The sequence below is a fragment of the Protopterus annectens genome, chromosome 1.part1 (assembly GCF_019279795.1).
Source record: "Protopterus annectens isolate FY-2018-M chromosome 1.part1, PAN1.0, whole genome shotgun sequence".
Lineage (NCBI taxonomy): Eukaryota > Metazoa > Chordata > Ceratodontiformes > Protopteridae > Protopterus > Protopterus annectens.
In genome coordinates this window covers 1,137,046,410-1,137,065,695 of record NC_056726.1, presented here as the reverse complement: position 1 = coordinate 1,137,065,695, position 19,286 = coordinate 1,137,046,410, and the positions used below count along the sequence as shown (strand labels likewise).

At 42.3% G+C, this 19,286-nt stretch overlaps 1 protein-coding gene across 1 annotated transcript in view; it reads right to left on the bottom strand.

Moving 5' to 3' along the window:
• Window positions 1-19,286, bottom strand: part of LOC122809101 (deleted in malignant brain tumors 1 protein-like) — a gene marked incomplete at its 3' end in the record, with an annotated part of 811,935 nt that overhangs the window by 273,525 nt on the left and 519,124 nt on the right. Inside the window, 1 exon segment of the mRNA XM_044080344.1 lies at window positions 17,601-17,915. Coding sequence (XP_043936279.1) covers window positions 17,601-17,915 — 315 coding nt within the window.

Genomic DNA, 19,286 nt, shown 5'->3' with positions numbered 1-19,286 from the left:
TACTGAAGTGGCCATTCGGAGATTAGAGTCGTCTCTGTTGGCGAAGACATGTTCGAAGAACCTTTTTTTTGATAACATAATATAAACCCTTTTAACATGCCAGCCATCTAATTCCACAACACACCATGTGAAACTATTTCAGGTTTGTACTACTTAAACCTCCCCAACATACAACTATACTCACAGACACATAGTAAACCTCTATTCCTCATTTTTCTCTTAACTAGATCTTCCCCATAAGCCTAATCCACTATCACAGCATTTACAAAATCCTCTATCATTCTTCAATTTACTGCTTAAAACCACTTAACCCAACATATCTCCAGCATACCTTTCACCCTCTTAGAGCAAGAAATCTGGACAAAGCCATAAACAGAAGAGGTACAAAGGTCCAAAAATAGGGACAATTTTTAAATATTGCTTTTACAAACTTAGAAAGTTTATAAAATAACAGGTTTTGCATTGGCATGAATTTTCTGAAGAGTATGAAATCTGAAACTCAAATGTATGTCATTATTTTCTAACTTTAATCTATAATGGTTTGCCACACATTTGTCAGAAAAAGCACAATTTTATGAAAAAAAAACAGACCAAAAATATGAGGCATAAATCTGGACATTCTTCTAAAATCTGTACAGTTGAGAGGTATGAATCTCCCCATCATCCGATTTTCTACACAATCTACCTATTTGAATTTTGTTTTACATACTCTTTCCACAACACTTTTCTACCACTCAAAATGCTGCTCCTTCAAACTAGTATCCTTCTTCCAAAACTTCTAGTTCATAGGATCATAGGAGGTTACTAGGCCAATGGCTCTGGGGCCCTTACAAGCCAAGCCAAGATTTTATCCCCAAAAAGGAAATTTCAGTCAGCACCTGTCACCCCTGTCAATAAGGGACACAGGTAGAACCCCTCGGACAAATTTGCTGTTTCCCATCCACTCATCAAGGTTGCATTTGAAGAGAGTCAGCGAGCCACTCTGTTTGACGTGTATGGGAAGTCTATTCCTGAGATGGGGCAGCCTCTGGTAGACAAACCTGTCTCTCCAGCAGGTTTTGTTGATGTCGCATATTAGATTCAGGCCTTTTGAGTGGGCAGTGTGTGAGGACTTAGACTTATGGATATGGAGCATCTCTAGTAGGGCAGGGTCTGAAATTGCCTTGAAGGCAAGACACAGATCAACCCTGAGCAATCTGTACTATACCAAGTAGAGTGATAGTGATTTGAGCCTGTCTGCGTAGGACTGGTGTTGGAGGCCATGAATACTCTTTGTGAGGTATTTCAATGGTCTTTCCAGTTGGTGATGTTTGGAGAAGTACATCCCAAACGGGGCATTATACTCAATTATCGGTCGAATGAGCGAAGAACATAGAGAGGTAATAACCTCCTTTCTTTTCTAGTTGCAATCCCATTACTTATGAGCTGAACCAAGTAAAAGGCTTTTCTGACCATTGCTGCTACACGATGATCGAATGTGAAGTTGTTATCAACCTGAGTGCCCAGGTCTCCCACCACGGGTTGTGTGCTTAGGGGGTTGCCATCAATGTGGTAATCAGTAGGGGTCGTGTTTTTGCTGAATGGTATGGTGATATATTATTTTGCATTTAGCTTAAGGCCATGAAATTGGCACCAGTCATTAGTTTCTGTGAGATCCTCTTGCTGTAAGTTAACATCATTTGGGGAGTCAATGAGAGCACCCAACTTACAGTCGACCACAAACTTGATTAGCCACAGGCCTTTTGTCTTTGCCTGGACCTCTGAGAAATAGATGCCAAACAGTAGGGGTCCCAGGACAAATCCCTGGGGAATTCTACTAGTAACAGGTCTGCTATCGGAGGCGGAGGTGCCTATTTTGACTTTGAGGGTCCTGTTGGTGAGCCAGCTGGTCACACACCTGATGAGATAGGGATTTACGCCAAGTTGTGTTAGCTTTTCTATGATGCCCAAGTGGGATATTGTGTTAAAGGCCTTGGCCAAGTGAAGGTAAGCTGTGTGTACTGACTTTCCCTCATCCAAGGCCTTGGTGACAGTGTCAAAGAAGTCCACCAATTTCAACAGTCAAGATCTGCCCTTGACGAATTCGGACTGGGTGGGGTCAAGTGCTTGGAGATTGCATATGTCCTTGTTTAAGAGATCCATAATAATATGCTCCATAGCTTTACAGATCAGACTTGTCAAGCTAATGGGGTGGTAATTTTCAGGGTCAGAAGTGGCACCACCTTTGTGCAAGGTGGTGACAATGGCAGTTGTCCACTCTGCTGGAATGAAGCCTGTACTTAGGCTATGGTTAAATAGAGTGCTCAATGGCAAAGCCAGTTCTTGCTGGAAATGGTGCAGAATACAATCCGGGATACTATCAGATCCAATGGAAGCTGTGTTTGTTGCCTTGAAAAGGGCCTGTAATACTTGATCTACAGAGATGTGAGGTGCGGGACAAGTATTAGTGATGTTAAAAGGGCCTTGGTGGGGACGGGGGGTGATGTTTACACTAAACCTATCTCCTAGCAGGTTGGCTAAGTCAACAGGATCAGTGTAAGTGATACTGTTAAGTACTAATTCAGAACAAACCTGGCCTTTGCCATGGAAGTTCCTGAAGTAGCTGAAGAAGACTTTATGGTTTCCCTTTGTTATGGAGGCTAATTTCGATTCATAATTGGACTTGGAGGTTTTCACTAGTGATCTAATTTGCTTGTTGAGACTAAGGAGGAAGTTCTTCCAATTTGGAATATGTTCCTTTTTACCCTTGGACAACAGTTTTTTTATTTTTATTTTTTATTTTTTTATTTTGTTGCCATAGTGAGCTGGATATACATCATTTTTTTTTTCAGAGGCCCCCGAAAAAAACTAATAAACTAAACTAAGACACTAAAATAACAAGTAAATAGTAATACAAAGGTTTCTTCCTTTTGTAGTAAAGCCTTTTGATAGAGGATGTCCACCAAACAGGTTTGTGTTTCCTTGAGGAGCAGGTTTTAGCTCTGTTCCATGCAGTTGTACAGATGCTTGTATACTGCACTGGCATACTGTTCAGCATAGTTGTCTGCATCCTGTGAGGGAGGCGGTGATGTGAAGCTACTGATACCCTCCCTTAGGAGGTTTCAGTCAAATTTTGAGAAGTTTTTTAGCTTGATTATGGCTGGGTGGGGGAAGGTTGGGTGGGATAGAAATTTCAATGAGACAGTCCGATGATCTTATCTCACCAGGGAAAAACATACTATGGGAGTGTTGCAGCAGTAGCCCATGTTGGTGACAACCAAGTCCAGAATGTTATCTCCCCTCATGGGGGATGAGACGAGCTGGTCTAGTGCATTAGAATTGATGAAGTCAAGGAACCATTGTGAGAGTGCATTAGTGCAAGAGTAGTTTACCCAGTCTATGGTGGGGTAGCTGAAGTCACCAAGGATCAGGGTGTTAGGGGGAACCTTGACGGAGTCAAGTAGATCCAGGTAAGAGGAGTGTGTGTCCTGAGTAATGGAGAGGGGTCTATAGCTAGCTAGCTGTAACTTGGATGGGTGTCTTCCCAAATGACAGTTGTACCTGGAGTACTTACAGTGCATTATTCTGGCAAACCAGTCTGAAGGTGTGCCTGTCCTTAATGAAGATAGAGACTCCACTACCCTTCATCTTCCTGACCTCATTTTGGGGTTGGAATGTGTGGAATGAGGTATAGCCTGGTAAGGCAGGGATACTTCTGCAGCCCTGAAACAAGTTTCCGTGACCACAAAGACATCAGCAGCTTCCAGTGCAAGGAGGGCTTCCGGTGAGTCCATTTTCAGGTTAAGGCTCCTAGTGTTAAGCAGCATGACCTTCAATTTGCTTTTCAATAGATCTTTTATGTTGGAAGGTTTATCGTTGGGACATTGCCTAAAAAAGGCACAATGGGGGAGGCAAGAGCCTTGACCAGGATCTGAAAACCCAGTAGTGACAGGTGAAGACCATCTCTGGCAAAGCATTGAAGCCTGTCAACCATGTCATCCCAGGCAGACAGATACTGGATCCCCTTGGAATGACACCAGAAACTAAGCCAATTGTTGAAGTCAATTATTTTTTGTTGGTATTGTGGTATCATTCTTGATGAAGGTAGGACGTTGCTTAGGGCTAGGGTCATATCGACCTGGAACACATACTCTGAGAGTTCAATAATGTCTGTCTTCATGTAGTCCAGATAGGTACATCTCTAGTCATTCACACCAACATGTACAATAACAGAGTCATAATTGTACTTGTTGTGGAGAGACTTAAGTGCATATATGATGTGGCTGATTCTGGAACCAGACAGACAACTGACCATGACCTTCTCGTTGTCGAGCCTGATGAAGGGTACATCGGTGTGTCTCACAATTGAGTCACCAATGACTAGTGTGTTTGGTTTATTGTTATGTCTTTTGGGCCGTGATGGTTTATTGTTTTGCTTTATGGGCTGTGTTTGTGAGCCACTGTTGTGTTGTTTGCTGTGTGTGATGTGTTTGGTGTTGTGTGTGGAATGTTTGTGTGTGTTTTGGAGGTTTCTGCTGTTTAGGTAAGTTTTTGTTGAAGATCTGTGCATAAGTGTGTGTGGGTGTTGTGCTTGACTATGTGATATGAGTGGTGTGATGTTTGTGCTGGCAATCTCCTCTTTGTCAGGAGTACTGACTGTGGCGTGAGAGAGCATGGGCTCCAGGTTACTGATGCACATGCATTTCTCACAGGTGGAAGAATTATGCGCTTGGAGAAGAGGGTTGTCAGTAAACATGAGGCAGTTGCTACACTGTCTTAGTATGCCCATGTTTACCAGGTTGGCAGGGGAAACTGATGAGAATTGTCCAGACATAGTGTTCCAAATGCTTGGGCTGACTTATGGAGAGAGGGTTTTGATAAGGGTTTGTCCACAACACTGTAGACCACAAAAACCTTCTTAAATGTAAAGTAACTGGCCTGAAGCACAAGTTCTAAAACCAAAGCTAAAATGCATAGAATAACAGATACATTTAATCAGGCTACTAGCAAACAGTAATAAATGCAACAGAATAAAAGCACTTGAACACTTAAGAGCACACAGCAAAAATAAGGTAACAAAATATGAAGAATACAATTACAGTAAAACAGCTGAATAAAGTGTACATTTTTTTTGTTTTTATCTCTGCGGACAACAGCAGTGTAACTCCCCTCAAGCACCAAATGGTAAACCAGTTCTTTTTCTCATTTCCACCATGCTGTCTTTCCTAGTCTGTACTCCATCGTCTGCAATCCCCTGCTCAAGTACAGATACGCATACAATAAACACAATCACATGTGTTAAATGTGAAGGAAAGCCCAGTATGAACTAATATGGACCGTACCATGTCACTACTTTAACTCCACCCTATTTCCTCAAACTCAACCCACCTGTACTTCACAAAATAGACCTGTTTCCACTTTTCCTCTTCCTTCCAGTAGAGATCCAGCCGACTCCTCCTGAATATGAATCTGAAGTTGAATTATCTCTGAATTACAATCTCTGAGTTACTATCTCACCCCACACCCACTCTTTACCCAGCGTATGCCTCTCCTTATTTCTCACAATAATTTAGCTTCCCTTACGTTTTTCCTTTCCTCCAACTTCCTTTCACTATTGTCTCACCCTACATATCCCTTTTCCTACTAACTTAAACTAGTTTCACATCTCTGTCACTCTAAGTTACTCCACTTCCAAAACTAATCTCACCCTCCATAACTTCAGGCAACTCTGATGATATCTCCTCTGTATTCTCTGCAAAGTTTGGCACAGCCCAACATACCAACATACTCTTCATTTGTTTTTAACTTTCTTGTCACTCAGCAGCTTGTATATCTATAACCATATCTATGTATATATATATATATATATATTATAATCCTGAAAACACACAGGATACCAACACTCATTACATTCCAGCACAAGTGCATAAAGAAAAAAAGAAAACACAAATTATATTACTGTTCTCCAAGTATAAGCAGTGGGCAAGCCCCCCTGCACCCCCCATGTGGGGGGCTGCACCCGCCATACCCCCTGCTACTTAAAAATGTCAACTATAAGATTGCACTTGGTGTAGTGAAATGCAATCTCAGAGTTGATATATTTAAGTAGCAGGGGGTGTGGGGGCACAGACCCCACATGGGGGCTGCAGGGGGACTTGCCCCCTGCATATAGTTGAAGGGTAATATGTTTCTGTATGTACTTGTACTGGAATATAGTAAGTGTTGGTATCCTTTGTGTTTTCAGTATTTTGAGTTTTCAGTATTTTGAACTTTCAAGATTTTGGTCTCAGGATTTTGGGCTTTCAGGATTCTGTAGTGCTCCTATATATATATATATATATATATATATATATATATATATATATATATATATATATATATATATATAGGTTCATAGGTTCATAGGTTCATACTAGGCTATCTTCCCTAGGGCATTTATAAGCCTAGCCAGAGTATGTTTGGCTTTCGCCACCCATTTTAAATTAATTTTGTTATGCCCTTTTTCAAGGTTAGTATACTGTGCCTCTGTCTAACAGTGACACAGAAGTGATACCCGGGGTAAACCTATGATCTCCCATCCACTCATCAAGATTCCTCTTGAAGAGAGTCAGTGAGGGACTCTGCCTAACCTGGACTGGGATTTTATTCCAGAGTGAAGGGAGCCTCTGGGTTATGAATCTGTCCCTCCAGCATGTCCTATTTATTTCAGTGCTGAGGTTCAAGTCTCTTGAGCGTAGCTCGATGGGATTTGGATTTTTTGAGGTGGAGCATGTCCCTTAATTCTGGGTTGGACATGGCTTTATACATCGGGCACAGATCACCTCTGAGCAGGCGGTATGCCACTGAGTAGAGCTGGAGTTTCTTTAACCGGGCAGCATATGGCATCTGTTTGAGCCATTTGATCCTCTTGGTAAGGTACTTTTGGGGTCTTTCCAGTTGTTGCAGGTGTTTGGTAAGGTACATCCCAAAAGGGGCATTGTACTCAATTATGGGCCTGATGAGGGATGAGTAAAGAGGCACGATGACCTCCCCTGATCTAGATGTGAATCCCTTCATGATTAGGTGGGCTATATAAAATGTTTTTCTAACCACTTTGGCCACGTGGTTGTCAAATGAGAGATTGCTATCAACTTGGGTCCCCAGGTCCCTAATTACTTCTTCTGTACTTAATGGATTACCACCTATGTGGTAATTTGTGGGCACTTTGTTTTTGCCAAAGTGGATGACTATACACTTTTTGGTGTTTAGTGTGAGGCCATGGCTCTGGCACCATTTGTCTGTTTCTATGAGGCCCTTTTGGAGGATGCTTGTGTCGGCTGGAGAGTCGATTATGGTGCCCAGTTTGCAGTCATCTGGAAACTTGGTCAGCCACAGTCCTTTCGTGTTGGCCTGTACCTCCGAGAAATATATACTGAACAAGAGAGGTCCCAGGACTGAGCCTTGTGGGACGCCACTTGTAACTGGTTTGGAGTCTGACATGGATCCAGCAATTCTAACCATGTGGGTTCTGTCCTTGAGCCAGTTTGCAACCCATCTGGTGACATAGGGGTTTATATTTAAGCTGGTGATCTTATCTATAATGCCCGAGTGGGGTATTGTATCGAAGGCTTTTGCGAGGTCCAGGTAGGCTGTGTGGACCACCTTCTGTTCGTCAATGGCCTTGGTGACAGTTTCAAAGAAGTTGACCAGGTTTAAGAGGCAGGATCTGCCCTTAACAAAGCCAAACTGGGTAGGATCCAGTGTCTCTAGGTCCCCAATATCTTTATTTATGAGGTCCATGATGATCCTTTCCATAGCTTTGCAGACCAAGCTAGTCAGGCTTATGGGGCGATAGTTTCCAGGGTACCACCTTTGTGGAGAGGGACCACTGTTGCTGTACGCCACTCTTTGGGTACATATCCTGTAGTAAGGTTGAGATTGAACAATAGTTTTATGTTTGGGTTTAGCTATTCTTGGAGTTCATGTAGGACACAGCCCGGGACACCGTCTGGTCCCATTGATGCTGTGTTTTTTGCTTTGGAGAGAGTGGCTCTTACCTGAGCCCTTTTGGTGGTGGGGGGGGGGTTTGCGCTGAACATGTCAGCTAGGATGTTGGCAATGTCTGTGGGTTCGGTGTATTTTTTGTCATTTTGGACTAATTCTGAGCATATCTGGGAATTCCTACCCAGGTTCCTAACATAACTAAAGAAAGCCTTGTGCTTATTCTTAGTGTCCTGTGCAATTTTTCTCTCGAAGCTGGCCTTCGACGATTTTATGAGTGCCCATAGTTTTTTGCTAATACTGATCAGAGATGCGTTCCCTTTTTGGGATTTTGCTCTATCATGTAGTAGCTTCCTCCTTCTATTGTATAGTTTGTTTATGGCTGGGGTCCACCAGACAGGACGTCTGCCTTTGGAGGATTGGGTCTTGGTTTTATTTGGGATTGCATGATCCATGCATTCCTGAAGGTGTTCATAGAATGCATTTATAAAGGATTCTGTGGTCTGGGCCGTATTTTCCTCAGGCCCGGGGGCTTTGAAGGATTCCACCTCGGTTTTGATGAGTGTGAAATTTGCTTTAGAGAAGTTTTTCACTGTGGTTCTCTGGGCACTGGGTGAGGTCGGGATGTTAATATCCAGTTGGATTAGTTTATGGTCTGATCTTACCAGTGAGGGATACACTTCTGGTCTGGAGCATAGATTCCCCATGTTGGCGATGATTAGGTCCAGTATGTTTTCCCCTCTTGTGGGAGTGGTAACAAGTTGTTTCATAGCATTTGAGTTTATGAATTCTAGGAACCTTTGGGCTAGGGTGTTGGAGCTAGAGTAATGCTCCCAGTCTATGTTTGGGTAGTTGAAGTCACCCAATATAATGGTGTTTGGAGAGACCTTCATATTTTCCAGTGTTCTCAGGAAGGCTGAGTGGGGTTCCTGGGTTTGGGAGGGTGGTCTGTAGCAGGCTATAAACTGGAAGGCAGTTTTACCCACTGTTAGTTGCACATGGATAGTCTCTGATGTTTTGTGCTGTGCCACCAACCTGGAGGTGTGGGTATCTTTGATGAATATTGATACTCCTCCTCCTTTTGTAGTTCGGTCCAAGTTTTGGGGTCGAAAAGCATGGTATGAGGTATAACCTGGTAGTGCTGGGGTGCTCTCGGGAGCCCTGAACCAGGTTTCTGTTACTGCACAGATATCGATGTTCTCCATGCTAAGGAGAGTTTTGAGTGCATGCATCTTGAGGTTTAGACTTCTGGCGTTGAGTACATTACTCTTATCCCTTGTGATACCTATGGAGGTGGGTTTGTCTTTTGAGCCTTGCCTAAAAAAGATACTATGGGGTTAGCAAGAGCCTTTGCCAATATCTGAAAGCCCAGGGGTGACAGTTGCAAATCGTCCTTAGCGAAGCATCATGGCTTGTCGAGCATATCATCCCAGGCTGACAGGCATTGGATCCCCTTTGAATGACACCAATACTTAAGCCAATTGTTGAAATTGATCATCTTGTCTTCATATTGTGGCATCATTCTTGGTGAGGGTAAGATGCTACTCAAGGTCAGGGTCATACTGGCCTGGGCTACATGCTCAGGGAGCTCCTCTATGTCTCTTTTCACGTAGTCCAGGGAGGTACGTCTCAGGTCATTCACACCAGCATGGACAATGACTGAATCATATTTGTACTTGCCTTGGAGTGACCTGAGTGCTTATGTTATGTGGCAGATCCTAGCACCTGACAGGCTGCTCACCATGACCTTCTCCTTGTTCAGCCTGGTGAGCGGGACGTCAGTGTGCCTGACGATAGAGTCACCTATTACAAGTGTATCAGGTGTGTTGTTTAGCCTTAAGGGCTGTGACTGTTCGGCACACTGGCTTTGTGAGATATGTGTTGCACGTGTTTTGTTTTGGGGTAGCAGTTGCTTGGGTGTCTGCTTTGGAGGTCTCTGCTGCTTAGGCAGATCTTTATTTAGATCCTCCGAGTATGTTTTTGTGTGATTATGTGTTTGGTTTGCTGTCGTGGTAGGTCTATGTGAGACTGGAATTGTAGTGAGTGTGGTTTCCTTCTCCTCCTGACTGGTTATGCCAGTACTGAGTTGAGAGAGCTTAGCCTCCAGTTTGGCTATATGGTTGCATCTCTCACATGTGTTGGAATTTGTTGGGAGGAGGAGAGGGTTGTCTGTGTACATGAGGCAGTTGTAACATTGCCTCAAGATTCCCAGATTCACCAGCTGGACCAGAGAGGATATTGACAACTTACCTTTGGACATGCTAGAATGGTATTGGGAATTCCTTTATAATTGAAAACAAGGGCCAGTGGGGAACAAGGTACTCAAGGGGAGTTTGTGAGGGTGTAGTGCTTTTAATTTTTTAGTGCTGACTTATATAATTGCTTAGTGAGCAAGTGCCAGGTAACTTAAGTGCAATGTGTTACAGGTAACTTAAATGCAAAAATGACAAACAGTAACTTTCTTTCAAGTGAAACAAGGAAATAAGTACAGTAAGCAATGCATATATCACTAGGGATCCACAGAAGCACTGAAAAGCCACGTTTTAGGTGGAATTAGCATTCCAGGGAAATAACAAGCAAACAAACAACAAGCATACAAACAAAGCTAGATTCAACAGGCCTGGATCTAGTCTATGCTACAGCAAACAAGGTGTACCAATTTCAGTAAGAAACAGTTCAAATATGCAGGCACTATAAACCTTTAACCAGAAATTCCCAGCTCAGAAGGTCAGAGTCCAGCTTCTCCTCCCGCAAGAGTGCAGACCACGAATCTTCTTAATGTAAAATAACTGGCCTGAAGCCCAAGTGCTTAAACCAGAACTAATACACTTTTAGAATAACAGACACTGAGCTCTCAATCAGCAGTTCCCAACTAAGAAGGATGTAAGCTACCTGTCCTGCCACCACAGTGCATGCCACAAAACTTCCTAATGTAAAACAACTGGTCTGAAGCTCAAGTGCTTAATCCAAAAGACTTAGAATGATAGCTACACTTTAATCAAGTTACTACCAAGCAGTAATAAATACAATTGAATACTTTAAATAATGCCTGGATTAGTGCTCAAGTTATACAAACAAAGCTAGATTCAGCAGGCCTGGATTTAGTCTTTGCTACAGCAAACAAGGTGTACCAATTTCAGTAAGAAGCAGTTCAGCTATGCATGCACTATAAACCTTTAACCAGAAGTTCCCAGCTCAGAAGGCCGGAGTCCAGCCTTTCCTCCCACAAGAGTGCAGACCACGAACCCTCTTAAAGTAAAATAACTGGCCTGAAAGCCCAAGTGCTTAAACCAGAATTAATACACTTTTAGAATAACAGACACTGAGCCCTCAATCAGCAGTTCCCAACTTAGAAGGATGTAAGCTACCTGTTCTGCCACTACAGTGCAGACCACAAACCCTCTTGTGTGTGTGTGTGTGTGTGTGTGTGTGTGTGTGTGTGTGTGTGTGTGTGTGTGTGTGTGTCTGTGTGTGTATATACATGTGTATATATCTATCTATATCTATATATCTATCTATATATCTTTATATCTATATATATCTATATATATCTATCTATATATCTATCTATATATATATATATATCTATATATATATCTATATATATATATATATATATATATATATATATATATATATATATAGATATATATAGATATGTATATATATATACACATATATATATATATATATATATATATATATATACATATGTGTGACCAAAAAGTGCACTTATATCACCAAATTGGAAGTTATGCACTCTCCAGCCAAGACGGACTAGCTGCTCAAAAAGAGAAGGTCAACACCTGCACCACACCACATGGAACACACAGCCCTCCAGAACACCCACTATTACAGCTCTCACATAAAAACACAAGCAACACACCCATCCTCGCAGAGGCTTCTCAATAGAAATTTACCCATAACAGCAGAGACCTCCAAAACAGCAATGCATTCAACTACCACAACACAGCACAAACCACAGTACACATAGTTCGCCTCCACAATGTGCCCCTCAACTTAAGCCTCTAAGGCTAAACACCTTGCCCAATACACTAATCATAGGTGACTCAACAGTGAGGCACACTGATGGCCCACTTACTAGGTTGAATAAGGAGAAGGTAACAGTCAGCTATCTATCAGGTGCCAGAATCCAACACATAACACACACACTCAGGGCACTCCGCAACATGTACGTATGATTCTCTCATTGTCTGTGTGGGTGTGAATGACCTGAGATGCACCTCCCTAGACTACATGAAAAGAGACATGGTGAAGCTCTCTGTTAATATGGCCTAGGCAGGTATGACACTAGCCCTGAGCAGTATCCTTCCATCACCCAGAATGATATCACAGTACAAACAAAAAATGATTGACTTAAACAAATGGCTAAGTTTCTGGTATCATTCTAAGGGGATCCAGTATCTTTCTGCTTGGGATGACATGACTGACAGATCTCAATGCTTTGCCAAAGATGGCTTGCATCTGTCACCCCTGTGTTGCCGTGTACTGGCTAAGGCTCTTGCCACCCCTATTGTACCTTTTTTAGGCAGTGTTCCAAAGACCAAATTACCACCACAACAGTTATAAATGCAATCTGAGGGTCATGCTGCTCAACACTAGAAGTCTAAATCTCAAGATGCACTCACTCGAAGCACTCCTGAAAATGGAAAACATCGACATCTGTGCTGTAACGAAGACCTGGTTTAAAGTGGTAGAAATCAACCCTGTTTTACCAGGCTATAACTCATTCCACACCTTTCTGCCCTGAAACATGGACTGAAGCTCCAAAGGTGTGGTGTCTACATATTCATAAAGGATATGCACACCTCCAGACTAGTAGCACAGCATAATGCATCTGAGATACTTCAGGTGCAACTAACATAGGGTAAGACGGTGATCTAGGTCAAAGCCTGCTATAGGTCCCCAACCATGTCCCTAGACTCTCACTCCACATTCCCAAGCACCCTAGAATCTATCACGGTCCAATCAATACTGTCTTATTAGGAGACTTCAACTACCCCTCCATCAACTGGGAAGATCACTCAAGCACCAATACACTGGCCCAATGCTTCCTGGAATTCATCAATTCCATTGCCCTGCACCAGCTCATTTTGATGTCCACTAGAGGAAGCAACATCCTTGACTTGGTTGTTACTAACATGGGCAACCATTGCTCTACAACAATAGCCAATCCCTCCCTGGTCAGATCCGACCATAAGCTAATCATCATGTAAATCCACATCTCACCCACCGTAAAGGTAACCACCTTGAAAAACTTCTCCAAAGCTGTCTTTGGAATCCTAAAAACAGAGGTGGCTAACTTTACAGCACCCATGCCAATGAAAAATAGCTGCATGACTGCTAAATCATACACCAATGCACTGTGCGAACATGTACAAAAATGCAGGGAACTAGCCATACCCAACAGAACCAAGACAGTCTCCTCCAAAAAAGAAAGCCAATATTTTAGTCCCCTGCCATTAATAAACTCTATAACAGAAGGAAGAAACTGTTGCAGAAAAAGGTGAAGTCCCAAGAATAGAAAAACTCCCTTATTAGCCTCAACAAAAAGTTGAGATTCCTCATCAAATCATCTAATGCCAGCTATGAAGGCAGAATTTTAGCAGACACTAATAATAATCACAAAGCCTTCTATAGCTATATCAAGAACCTCCATGGCAACAGATTTGCTCTGAGATATTGCAAAATGGTACTTCCTATACTGAGCCAACAGATATTGCCAACATACTGGCCAACAGATTCAGTGCCAACTTTACCCCTCTCTCTCTCCCTAAAGGACCAATCACAATACCAGAAGAATGCCAGGCACCCAGCATTGCCATAGCACAAGTTAAAGTTGCATTGAACAAGGCCAAGAATACAGCTTCCATGGGACTCGACAATATCCTTGGCTGTGTTCTACATGAACTACAAAGCAAACAGGCACCACATCTGTGTGCCCTGTTCAGTCACAGCCTCACCTCAGGGTTTTGTCCCTACCAAACAGAGCACTGCTACAGTCATCCCACTCCATAAAGGGGAAGCGACTGCAGACCTTGGGAATTATCACCCCATTAGCCTGATGAGTCTGATATGTAAAGCTATGGAGCGCATCACCATGGACCTGATTAACAAATATATAGGAAGTCTCCAAACTCTAGACCCCCACACAATTTGCTTTGTGAAAGGGAGATCATGCCTGCTCAACCTGGTTGACTTCTTTGAGTCAGTCACCAGGGCTGTGGATGAAGATAAGGCAGTGCATACAGCCTACCTCGATCTGGTCAAAGCCTTTGATACCATTCCTCACTTAGGAATCATTGATTAAACTCACCAAACTAGGTATCAACCCTATATCACTAGCTGGGTTGCAAATTGACTCACAGATAGAATACACAGTGTGAAAGTAGTGGAATCCAAGTCAGACTGCTGACCAGTTACGAGTGGAGTCCCACAGAGATCGGTCCTGGGCCCTCTCCCGTTCAGCATCTACTTCTCAGAAGTCCAGGCCAACACAAAGTGACTCTGGCTGACCAAGTTCACAGACGACTGCAAACTGGGAGCCATTATTAACTCCACAAATGATGCAGACATCCTACAGAAAGGCCTTACTGAGACCATTGACTGGTGTCGAAACCATGGCCTTAAGCTTAACACCAAAAAATGCATCGTCACCCCTTTTGGTAAAAACTCAGTTCCCACTAATTACCACATCAATGGGGGACCACTGAACACTGAAGGTGTTATAAGAGATCTGGGAATGCAGGTTGACAGCAACCTCTTTTTTGACCACCACATTGCCACTGTGGTCATAAAGTCCTTATATGTGGCGCATCTCATTATCAAGGGTTTTACATCCAAGGAGAAAGAGGTCATTGTCTTGCTCTTCTCTTCCTTCATTAGACCAAACATCAAGTATAATGCCCCATTTGGCATGTACCTCACTAGACACCTGCAACAGCTGGAGAGGCCACAGAAGTACCTCACGAAGAGGATCCTAGGAATTAAACACATGTCCTATACAGACACACTCAAACGACTCCAGCTATTCTCTGTCTCATATCACATACTTAGAGGTGATCTCTGCTTGACTTACAAAGTCATGTCTGTCCCAGCTCTGTTAGAAATGCTACATCTAAAGAAATCCCAATCCCTCCGCACCACATGCTCCAGAGACCTCAGCCTCATTACCACAATCAACAGAACATGCTGGAGGGGCAGGTTCCTCATTCAGAGACTCCTCATGCTCTGGAATAGACTTCTCATAGAGTGCCTCGCTGACCCTCTTCAAGAGAAATCTTGATGAGTGGATGGGTAATAGAAAATTCACCCGGGGGATCACTCCAGTGGCTCTACTTTTGATTCATAGATTAGTACTAGGCTAACTGCCCTTGTGAGCTATTTTAGACTCAAACCCTGCACTTCTTGTGTATAAGGCAGACGCCTTGACCATTAGGCCACCCTCCCAACCTTGTTCCACCCATGGTGCTTTTTTTCTACACTGTCTAGTACAAAAAAGGACATTTCTCAAAAGTAAGTAAACATAGATTTTCTTGTTATGTAGGTGTGTGTGTGTGTGTGTGTGTGTGTGTGTGTGTGTGTGTGTGTGTGTGTGTGTGTGTGTGTGTGTGTGTGTGTGTGTGTGTGTATGTGTGTGCTGTGTGTCTGTATGTATGTATGTGTGTGTCTGTGTGCCTGTGTGTATGTCCAGCATTATAATACTAGGTGCATGCTTTGTATAAACTGGATATGAACCTTTAACATAACATACTTGATAGAGACACTGGGAACTAACTTAGGGCAGCATTATGCCAGGACACTTCTATGGGCTAGGTTTGTAAAGGCTCCAGGGCCATTAGCCTAGTAAACACCTAGGAACCTAGGAACTAACTAACTAAACTGGCTTTACTTTAGTTTATATGCATCAAATCTACTATTATTATTTTCCTGCTTAATAAGAAACATCAATGTCCATAACATGCAATACTTGTCTATCTGTTACCTCCTTAAAGACTGTCGCTCTAATTTATGTAGATATTTATGAACATTGTTATATCATCTAAGTATTTTTGTTAATGTATGCATGTGGAGCTTTTCATCTCTGCTAGAAAGGAGTTGTTCATAGCCCAGTCCAACTTTACAAGTTTACAAAAGTAATAAATAAGTAAAAAATAGATTTTCTTGTTATGTAGGTGTGTGTGTGTGTGTGTGTGTGTGTGTGTGTGTGTGTGTGTGTGTGTGTGTGTGTGTGTGTGTGTGTGTGTGTGTGTGTGTGTGTGTGTGTGTGTGTGTGTGTGTATGTGTGTGATGTGTGTCTGTATGTATGTATGTGTGTGTGTATGTGTGTGTCTGTGTGCCTGTGTGTATGTCCAGCATTATAATACTAGGTGCATGCTTTGTATAAACTGGATATGAACCTTTAACATAATCATGGAGCTTTTCTTCCTGGGCCTTTGCTGAAAGGGAGATCTGTTACCAATTGGACTTTGCTAGTAAGCAAATGTAGATAAATAAATAATTTGCCAAACTTTTGAGAAATGTCCTTTTTTGTACTAGACAGTGTAGAAAAAAAGCACCATGGGTGGCACGGTTGTGCAGTGGATAGTGTTGTTGCCTCACAGCAAGAAGTTCCCCATTTTGATTCTTGGCTGGGGTGCCTTCTGTGGGGAATTTGCATCTGTGCAGAGTCTGCATGCCCTCCTTGTGTTTGCATGGCTTTCTTCCAGGTGCTCCAGTTTCCTCCCACATTCAGTAGGTGGATTGAACACTCTAAATTGGCCATAGGTGTGTGTGGAGTGGAAGAACTACTGTGGCAGGGCTAGCTACCTGGCAGTGTAAACCATGGCTCTTGAAGATTGTTACTGCTGAAATGACACTCTGACACCATGTGCAAAATGGGAAATGGGATTGTGGATGGTTTAATGTAGAAAAAATACAGTTGGGTGGGGATGAACAGAACTCTGGAGATTACGGAGTTATGTTGACAATTATGAACAAGTGCTAACTGCCATTCTGGGTTAAATGGTGGAGGTAACATCAAGAGCCCAATTCCAAAAGACTATCTCAGTGTAAGTGACCATTTCCAATGAGAGCAATTCTTTTTGGAATGTGGCCACAATAACTGAAACCCAAAACATGAAATGTGTTGACCATAATTCCCACAATACAGATAACCAAAACCCTGTACATCAAAAAAGGAAACACATTTCCTTTATCAATGTACTTACCATACCTCTACCAAAATTCAGCTGAGATTTTTTTTTTGTTTTGTTTAAGATAAGCTTCATAGCTAATGTTATAGGCAGAGGCAGCATTTAGGTTAACATGCTCCACCTTAGTAACGCATGCTAACCCTAATCATAACCCTAATCCTGACCCATCCTGACTATATACTAAACTGTGCACCTTACCTTAAAAAAATAATTTCCATAACACTACCAGTACACAAAACAGTTTGCACACTCACTATGCTCACACACACACACACACACACACACACACACACACACACACACACACACACACACACACACACACACACACACATGTACTTTACTTGATGTAAATTGTTAGCTTATCTTTAATTATATGTTTTTTGTGCATCAGTGGTATACATTTTCTTGATGGACAACATGTACCTGAACACACTATGGTGACATCTTGTGATGAGTTGCAGGTGCTCTTCTCCCATGGGTAATTTTTGCAACTTGATAAAGAAGATTCATATCCACTACAAGTGATTGCAGAAAGGGCAATCCAGTCAATGTTTCCTCCATATGATATATTGCTCTCAATTGATAATGCTTGACCACACAGCAGTTCTCCACAGACCACGCTGGCAAAAGATAGACTCTGGCTGTTAGCACATACATGTTTCCACCCAGAAGAGATGTTTACTTCAAGTATTCCATTGCACCGGTTTGTGCCATTTGTTAGTCTGACAGCCAGCCCTCCTGTAATATTAAAAAAGTCCAATGGTAAACAAGTGAGACTTAATTTCTTATAAAAACAGTCATAATAATATATTCTAAACAGAAAACACATTAATTTCCTCTTTTGTAATGTTTCCATGGGGAATACCTTGTGATCATGGGTGAAACTCAAGACACTATATTATATCAACAGGAGCTAAACCTTGAAATGTTAATTTCTGTGCCACCTGTCAGCTTTAGCTTCCAATACACCATTAAATGGCTTATGGTCATGCATGTAGCTGTGAGAACAATAACAATTAGAAATTCTGGGAGTTGCAAAAACAATAATTTAAACATTAATACATGATTACACCACCCCAACCCCTAACTCCTTACACACCCAACCCCAAGCCTTCCGCCTGGCCGGCGGTGGGGTCCGCGCGTTGTCGGTTTTCTTCGCGTCAGAAGAGGTTATTATTTTCGAGGGCGCTGTTGCCAGAAGGAGACTGGGTCCGGACCTGGTCTACTTAACTGACCGAACGCCCGAGTGAAACAACATCAATACCTGCAACCGACAACAAACAAAACTCCGAAACACGACGAAACCATAACACCACCGCACTACTGCGTAAACTACATTCTGGCTTCAAACAAGATGTTGTTCTACTTGTCTTGCATTGTTTATTTGCAATGTAATTGTTTCATTTTTTTGTAATATCCAGAGTAAACATACAATCTCTTATAAAAGGAAATACCTGTAGCTAATAAAAGTGATCATAAAATAGCCAGGGAATTGTTATGGCTAGGCTTGTATAGGCCCTAGGGCCGATAGCCTAGTACCAACCTATGAACCTATGAACGTCAGAAGAGAAGTAATGAGGGATGTCTATTAAAGTCATATTTCACTCAATACAGCATAGATGGTTATTGCTCTTAGCTGTTAGTGAGCATCATACCTGGGCACTGGGCTTTGTTCCGTCCATCTTCAGCTGAATACTGTGTGACACTGAGCAGGTCATTTAACTGGATGATGCTACTAGTTAACCCAAAGATTCTTTAAGAAACTCTGTTTACTTTGTGTAGGTCAATGCAACACAAACAAACTCCAAAAAAAGACATTGCCACATAGCATTCTTCTGAAGTCTGTTAGTACATATCTTGTACAGCATAACAAACCCAATAGATACATTGTTCTCATGTTCCTCAAAGGTGTTTCTCTCTTTTTTTTTGGTTCCCGCAGTTGACCATTAACTGCTCCTAGGACCTATCCTCATTCAGTGAGTTTAGCAGGTTCTCCTTACAACCCTAAACTAACTCCATGTCATGCTGCGACCAGTGAGCAGATGAAGATAGTTGGGGCAGCAGTACTGTATTGCTACCAAGGAGTGCTTTTTTATTATTTTTATGCTT